This window comes from Oryctolagus cuniculus, chromosome 20, assembly GCF_051225735.1.
Source record: "Oryctolagus cuniculus isolate XC-2025 breed Fujian yellow rabbit chromosome 20, ASM5122573v1, whole genome shotgun sequence".
NCBI lineage: Eukaryota > Metazoa > Chordata > Mammalia > Lagomorpha > Leporidae > Oryctolagus > Oryctolagus cuniculus.
The window spans coordinates 48860268-48867973 of NC_142886.1; the positions used below are offsets into that span (position 1 = coordinate 48860268).

The window sequence follows — 7706 nt, forward strand, 5'->3', positions numbered from 1 at the left end:
AACGTGCGAGGGGTACCTGCGCCTGTCTAGCCAAGTGTGCGCCCGTGTGCGCGGTCGGTTTCCGGGACGCAGCAGTGGTGGGGGGCGGCCCCGCGAGGGGCGGGGGTCACCGGGACTGGCCGGCGCCGGCCCCGTGCACGCGAAGGCGGGGGCGGGGGGCGGGGGCCGGCGGGGGGGGGGCGGTACGAAAAGGGCGGCGCGCGCGGCGGCGGCGGCAGCTCCTCGGCGGCAGCGGCGGAGAGCGCAGCGCGCAGCCCGGTGCAGCCCTGGCTTTCCCCTCGCCTCGCGCCCGCGCCCCCTTCCGCGTCCGCAACCAGAAGCCCAGCGCGGCGCCCGGAGCCGGACCTGCGCCCGCACCTCTCCCGGGACCGCGACCCCGGCCGCCCCGCGATGACCGCGACCGAAGCCCTCCTGCGCGTCCTCTTGCTCCTGCTGGCTTTCGGCCACAGCACCTATGGTGAGCCCCTCGGCGGCCGGGCCTGCGCCCCCTCTGGGGAAGCCTGCGACGCCCCGCCGGCCACCCCGTGCCCCGCGCGCCACGCGCCACGCGCCCCAACTCCGGCCGCTCCCGCCTAACCCTAAGCCCCGCGCTGTGCCTGCCTCACCCTCCCTTCCGCCCTTGCGTGCCAGGTCCGCCCGTGGGTCCCCGGGGGGTGGGCAGCGAGCTTGGGACCCCCGCAGCCCCTTCCCTTCCCGCCTGGCAGAAGTGGCGCTTGAAGGGGTGTCGGTGCGCTGAGAGGAGGCATGGAAAAAACGCGGCGATGTGCGGTGATGTGCGGGAGTCTTCCGTGAGGACGCGCTGGGGGGGCAACTTGGGGGTGTCCCTGCGTGTGCATCCCGGGGAACAGGTCTCTGGGGCAGCGGGGGTTGACTTTGCTGTCCTAGCCCCCCAAAGCCCAACAAGAGAGCAGCTCGAGCCTCCTGTGAGGCGCGTCTCTCTAGGTGAGGGGCTGCGACACTTCTGTCTGCAGTGGCCATCTGTCTCTGACAGCAAAGAGTGGCCCCCTTCCCGCAGCGCCCCCGCCCCCGCTGCGCGGGGGCCGTGGTGGGCCGTGGGGCCATGTGGAGAGCTGGTTGAGTGATGCATGCAGTAGGTGCCTATGCAGGCGTCAGAATCCCTTAGTGTTGGAATCTCAGCCGCCCTGGGTGTAACTGTTGAGTTGTTTTCTTAACACAAGGAGTCCTGGGGGGACTTCTGACCTGGGTGCTTGGCTTAACTGCGTAACCTTGTAAAACACGAAGCTCACACCCCTCACCTGTGGACTGCCCGGTGAACCTGCTAGGGCTTTCCCCGGTTCAGCACCTCCGGTCTGCCTCCCCGTTAGCATCAGCTCACTTTGCAAAGCGTGAGGGTTTGGCTGAGCATCCAGGGTCAAAATCTTCCCCTTGGTGGTCTCTGCCCCCCTATCCGCAGCGTATTGGGGTTCCTTGTTGTCTCTGGGGGAACAGGGGCCCTGTCCTGCACCCAAGGTCCCAGGAGCACACACAGCTTTGAAACAGCGTGTCAGGCTGGTGGGACCCACGGGGGGCTGCGAGCCAGCGGGGGTGGGGCTGGGGTGTGGGGAGTGGGCTTTTCCTGGGCCTCTGGGGCGAGATTGTGGGGTCAGTTGTGTGATGTTCCCTGTGCCTCAGGGGCTGAATGCTTCCCGGCCTGCGACCCCCAAAATGGATTCTGCGAGGATGACAATGTGTGCAGGTACAGAGCCGCTCCTGAGGCAGCTGGGGGCGGTGGGGGGAGCCACGGAATGGGGGTGGGGGAGGCACAGTCCTGGGAGTCAGGCTGGGGGGGGGTGCTGCGGCAAACAGCTTCCCTGGCTCTGCAGAGCCCCAGTGGGGGAGACGGTGGGGGAGACGCAGGCAGGGGATGGGGGCAGCCACAGCTCCTGTCTCCCTTCTCAGAAAGGGGGGTGTCAGGGGAGCGCCTTGCCAGCAAGACCACTGCCGGCCACTGCGACAAAACGCAGTGTCCCCCCCCCCCGCCCCCGCTGTCCTGCTTCCTAGGACCCCCTGCGTCTGCCCCCAAGCTTGTTTTTTTTTTTTTCTTTTCTTTTTTTCTTCAGTTTTGACGTCCAGGTGACTGCTGATTGCGTCCCCTGACCCCTGGCCTGGGCCCTGTGCAGACTCCCAAGGGCTCTCGGTCCACTGAAGGCAGCCAGCTCCCTCCCCACCCAGACCCCCCTCACGGGTCTCCATCTTTCTTGCTCCGCACAGGTGCCAGCCTGGCTGGCAAGGCCCCCTGTGTGACCAGTGCGAGACCTCTCCTGGCTGCGTTAATGGACTCTGTGAAGATCCCTGGCAATGCATTTGCAAGGAGGGCTGGGACGGGAAACTCTGCGATATAGGTTGGCACTCCCCTCTGCCTGCGCCCAGCCCCCTCCCCGCGCCCCGCCTGCCAGCCCCCTAGCGCCTTGTACTGTGTGTCCTGTTCCTGCTCTGCTGGGGAGGGTCTTGGGTCTGCTCACCGCTCCCCACCCGCACGGCCAGCACCTAGACCCCAGAGAAGGCACTGGGCTAGGGGCCCACGGAGCTGCCTGTTGAATAAAGTCACGAGAGGAGCTCCCACCACACACAAAGCTGAGACCCCAGGCAACCTGGGCAGGGCCCGGAGCCTAGAGAGAAGAGCAAGGGGTCTCATCTCAGCCCTGCGGCGAGGCTGCAGAAAGCAGCCAGCCAGCAAACAGCCGGGGGAGGGGTCCTTGGGGCTGCGCGGTGGGGGAGCAGGGAGCTGAGACGCTGTACTAGGGTGAGGGACCCTGGGGGCGGGGTGGGGGGAGTGTGAGGGCAGAGGTCAGGTGCAGACTGGGAAAGGCAGGCAGGGTTGGGGCAGATGGGGTTTATCTGTTGCTTTCATTAATTTCTGCCCTCTTTGTCCTCCATTAATTGCCCCGAGCGGCTGCGCGCTGGCCGGGGCTGCCTCTCCAGGCTGCAGAGTCTTCATCTGTGCCCATTCGCATCTGGCAAAACCTGCTCCAAAGTCCGGGCAAACTAAAGTCCTCGGAAAAAAACTCCCAGCAGCGCAGGCGGCTGCTTCCAACATCAGCGCCACACGTGGTGTAGATAGGGAAACTGAGGCTCGGAGACCCAGGCGCCCCCACCCCCGCCCCGGCGCCCGATGTGCCAGGTTTCCCCGCAGCTGACTCATGCTGGCAGGCAGCTTGCAGCAGTGTCTCTGAGCTGTTTGGGAATCTAGAGGGTCCCAGGAAAAGCCACCACCTGGGACCAGGGTAGCCTTTCAGCCTGGAGCCGAGCCCTCTTTGGGGTCCAAATTCAGAGCCCCCCCACACCCCCTACCCCCACAGAGTTTTCTAGACAAAGCCTCTCCCTCTGGGAGCCCGCGGGGTCCACCGTGGCTCTGTGCCTGGGATGGCCCAGGGACCCCGAGAGGAGCGAGCCCCCTGCCTTCTCTGTCCCAGCAGAGACCCCCCCCCCCCGCATCCTCTCTGCCCTCTGCCTGCAGCCGCGTCCCCGCCAGGCCGGCTGGTCCTGCCGCACAGCGGAGCCTGTGGGGAGAGGAGCAGGATGGGTGGGGGTGACCTGCTCTTGGGCTTACATTTGGAGATTCTGAGCGAGCGAGCGAGCGAGCGCGTGCGAGTGCAGGAGAGCTGGGAGCAGAGAATTCGGAGCCGGCGCGGAGCGCCTGGACGAGCTGGCGCATTGTCCGTGCTGCCCCGCAGATAAATCCTCTTTCCGTCTCCTTGCACGGAGCCGGGAGAGGCCGTTCCCAGGCGTGCAGGCTTCCTGTTGCCGACTGCTGTCTCTCTCGCTCCCTGCGCTAGGGCCCGGGTCTCTTTGAAATCAGAGGGGGGTGGGCAGAGCCCCCTGCCCCCACAGCCTGCTGTGCTCTCCTGTCTCCGCCGGCCCTGGCTTTCTGCTCATTAGCCGCAGTCACTCCAATGGCAGCCAACCCCGGCTGAGAACCCCCCCGCCCCCAGAAGGGAGAGCCCCTCTTTACAGGGGGGAAACAGGGATGGGACAAGGGTTGGCTCCTGGCCCTGCCGGAGAGCTGAGGTCTCAGGGGCCCGGCCCAGGCCCTCCCGGGCTTGCCAAGGCCTAGTAATGAAGTGTGCAAAGACGGTGGGAAAGCGCCTGCGCTCCCCGGTGCTACCTGCACTGCGTCTCAAGGCGCGGGCTTTTCATCCTGGCCACTCTGGGCCCAGCAGAGAGGAGCCAGAGCTGTGGCTATCGCAGTTCCCCTGTCCCAGCGGGGGTCTGTGGTGGAAGGTGTGACGCACAGGTGGTCGTCCCAGGGGTTCCAAATGTGCGAAACGTGATTTCTCAGGCCTTTTCTGGGGTGGGGGGCATTGCCTCTGCAGGCACGGGCGTGTCGCTGGTCCGGAGGCTGGCCTGTGCCGAGAAGAGGGTGTAGCTGTCTTGGGATGAGTGACCCGATCCCAGGAGACCCCCTCAGCGCCCTGAGCCCCAGCGTACTCACTCCAGGGGCTCTGGGGGGACAGCGCCGTGCCCTCTGTCTAGAGACCCCTGCTCACTGGCCACAGGCACAGCCCTTTGGGGGCGCTGAGGCCTGCCTGCCTTTGCTCCCCTCAGATGTCCGGGCCTGCACCTCCGCCCCCTGCGCCAACAACGGCACCTGCGTGAACCTGGACGGCGGCCTGTACGAGTGCTCCTGCGTGGCCGGCTTCTCGGGAAAGCAGTGCCAGCACAAGGCCGGGCCCTGCGTGATCAATGGGTAAATACCCCCCCCAGTCCTGCCCCCTCCAAGACCCTTTCAGCCTCACCCTGTGGGACCCATCGCCTGACAAAAGACCAAGTAAGTGCTCGCCTGCCCCGCAGTGGACCACCCCCGATCGCGCTATTTATGGGGGGGTGTCATTTCCATAATTCTTTCAAAGGACCCTGATGTCCCCAGCCCTGGCCTGTGTGAATGACAGTAGGCTGGGTCCGAGCTGTGTGATTTTCTAAAGGGAGCATAATAGGAATCAGAGTGCAGCGGGACTCACTTCCCACATGTCTGAGGACCACTGGGGGGCCTGGGGGGCTCTGCGATCGCTTGGTGGGGGCGCTCCTGACTCTGCCCCCCGCCCCTGTGCCGTCCAGGGCGGAGACTGGGACAGGCTGGGAGAGACGCTGGTGTCCCGCTGGCCCTGTTGGGGAGGGGTCAGCCCCAGCGGTGGGGGGGAGGGGGCGAGGAGGGGCGGCCACCGAACTCCAGTTAACAAGCAGGGGGACACACAGAGGAGACCCTTAGAGGTTTAGCTTCTCTCTCTAACACACTGGAGCCAGCGGTCAAAATAGAGCCCAGGCCCTCGAGGGCCCATTCCCCGCCCCCCCGCCTCCCCCCCCCCCCCGCCCCCGAGCCCCCAGCTGAAGTAGCAGCGCTGGTTTGTGGTGTGTGGAGGCCCTGTCTTCCCTGGAGTTGCGGCATTTATCAGATGACAAAGGACTCGCAGGAAGCGCGTGCTCCGCTTTGAGCAAACAGCTCGGGCTGCAGGCAGCCCCGGTGAAGGGACCACGTGCCGGCACAGGGAGACCTTGTCCCCGAGGGGCCCCACACAACAGCCAATGCAAATAGCAAGGAGGGTGGAGGCAGTGGTGGGGGTGTGGCCCGCAGCCGATCTGCGGGGGTAGGGGGTGGGGGGCTGCGGCAGGGATGCCCTTTGCCTGGTCCTGCCGCAGCCCCCTCCCACCCCCTCACCCGGAACAGAGCGCGGGGGAAGGGGCTTGCTCCAGACCCTGGCCAGTTGCCGCTGACGTGGCCTCTGCCAGCCCAAGTATCCCCACCTGTCCAGGGAGTAGAGCCCTCAGGTGAAGTGAGAGGTGGGAGTCCTGGCCTGTTCCAGGTGGGCTTCGTGACAGGGGTGAGGTATGCGCCCACGCCCTCCAGCAGCCGGCCAGCCCACTCCCGGGGACCTCTGCATGCCTGCCTCCCTCACCTGCCCCTTTTGTCAGGCCCGGATCTTCCTGCCGAGGAGCTGAGGAGCCCGACCCTGGTGCCGCCCCGCCCTCCGCCTGCACGCGCAGCCCTGTCCTAGCCCAGCCCCGAGGGCCCTTTACGTGTTCCCTGTTGTGTTGCAGCTCCCCCTGTCAGCACGGAGGCACCTGCGTGGACGATGAGGGCCGGGCCTCCCACGCTTCCTGCCTGTGCCCCCCTGGCTTCTCAGGCAACTTCTGTGAGATCGTGGCCACCAGCTGCACCCCCAACCCGTGCGAGAATGACGGCGTGTGCACCGACATCGGGGGCGACTTCCGCTGCCGCTGCCCGGCCGGCTTCATCGACAAGACCTGCAGCCGCCCGGTGGCCAACTGCGCCAGCAGCCCCTGCCAGAACGGGGGCACCTGCCTGCAGCACACCCAGGTGAGCTACGAGTGTCTGTGCCGGCCCGAGTTCACGGGGCCCACCTGCGCCAAGAAGCGCGCGCCCAGCCCCCAGCAGGTCACGCGTCTGCCCAGCGGCTACGGGCTGACCTACCGCCTGACCCCCGGGGTGCACGAGCTGCCCGTGCCCCAGCCCGAGCACCGTATCCTCAAGGTGTCCATGAAAGAGCTCAACAGGAGCACCCCTCTCCTCACCGAGGGCCAGGCCATCTGCTTCACCGTCCTGGGCGTGCTCACCAGCCTGGTGGTGCTGGGCACCGTGGGCATCATCTTCCTCAACAAGTGCGAGGCCTGGGTGTCCAGCCTGCGCTACAACCACACGCTGCGCAAGAAGCAGAACCTGCTGCTGCAGTACAACAGCGGCGAGGACCTGGCGGTCAACATCATCTTCCCCGAGAAGATCGACATGGCCACCTTCAGCAAGGAGGCCGGCGAGGAGGAGATCTGAGCGGCCTCCCCCCGGGCCCCCCCTGCTCGCGGGCTTGCGCGGAGCTCACTATATGCGGTCTGTCTTCATCTTTGTGGTGGAATTCGCTATCTTGTGTGTTGAGTCTGGTGGACGCTACGCTTCCATATATTGTCTTTGTGTTGCTGTGTGACAAGGCGCACCTGCTAAGACCCTCCCTGCTCCCTCTCGCTCGCCCTCTCTCTCTCTCATTGCATGATCCCGAAGAAGAATAAGAATAATAATAAGAATTTCATCTTTAAACTCCTAAGAGAAATAAGTATGTTATTCTAATCTCTAAACTTAAATGAAATATCAAAAAATACCATAAAAAAACAAGGCAACAGGACCAGGGCTCGGTGCCGACGCCCCTCCCCGGGAGGGGTCTCGGACGCGGGGCCCTCGTGAAACCGTTACGAGTGCTGTGCACGACCACCCACTGTGACAAGGGCTTAAAACCTCTTCCGTTCGTTAATTCTCACACGCCACATCCAACTCGCACTCACATCCAGTCCAGCACCGCAACCCTTAGGTCTTTGATTGAGTTCACATTTTGCAGAGTGCGGAGGCTGTGTGTCAGGCAGAGAGCCCCGGTTGGCTGCTGGCGGGCGGGCACCCGTCCCGGCCCTGCCACTAACTCGCAGCGAGACCCCTGGCGAGTCCCCTCCCAGCCCCGGGCCCACCTCCTCGCCCCTCTCGAGGGAGGGGCCGGACAGCCACCACCACCTTGGAGGTCCTCTCTAGCCCCCTAGACCTTGAATTAGGAACGGGGGAGGGAAATGAACCAAAAACACTCCCTGACCCTGGCAACGAGGATCTGATGAGGACTAAGTCTCGTCCTGGGATCCGAAAGGTTTTGCCTATCCTGGATGCACACTTGATATTCTGGAGTCGATCCTAACTGCATTTCTCAGAGTGGGGGACCTCC

At 65.0% G+C, this 7706-nt stretch overlaps 1 protein-coding gene across 2 annotated transcripts; it reads left to right on the forward strand.

Annotated features, from left to right (window-relative positions):
• Positions 1-205: 205 nt before the first annotated feature.
• DLK1 (delta like non-canonical Notch ligand 1) lies at positions 206-7042 on the forward strand. 2 transcript variants are annotated; one of them, XM_089322675.1, is made up of 6 exons: positions 244-457; positions 1633-1696; positions 2212-2342; positions 4546-4687; positions 6034-6313; positions 6533-7042. In XM_089322675.1, exons 1-6 carry the CDS (start codon positions 391-393, stop codon positions 6779-6781), a joined length of 933 nt encoding a protein of 310 aa, XP_089178801.1. In that variant the 5' UTR covers positions 244-390; the 3' UTR covers positions 6782-7042. The 2 variants fall into 2 exon arrangements, with proteins under 2 accessions (XP_002723267.1, XP_089178801.1); XM_002723221.6 differs by having other exon boundaries at positions 206-457; positions 6034-7042.
• The last annotated feature ends 664 nt before the right edge of the window (positions 7043-7706 follow it).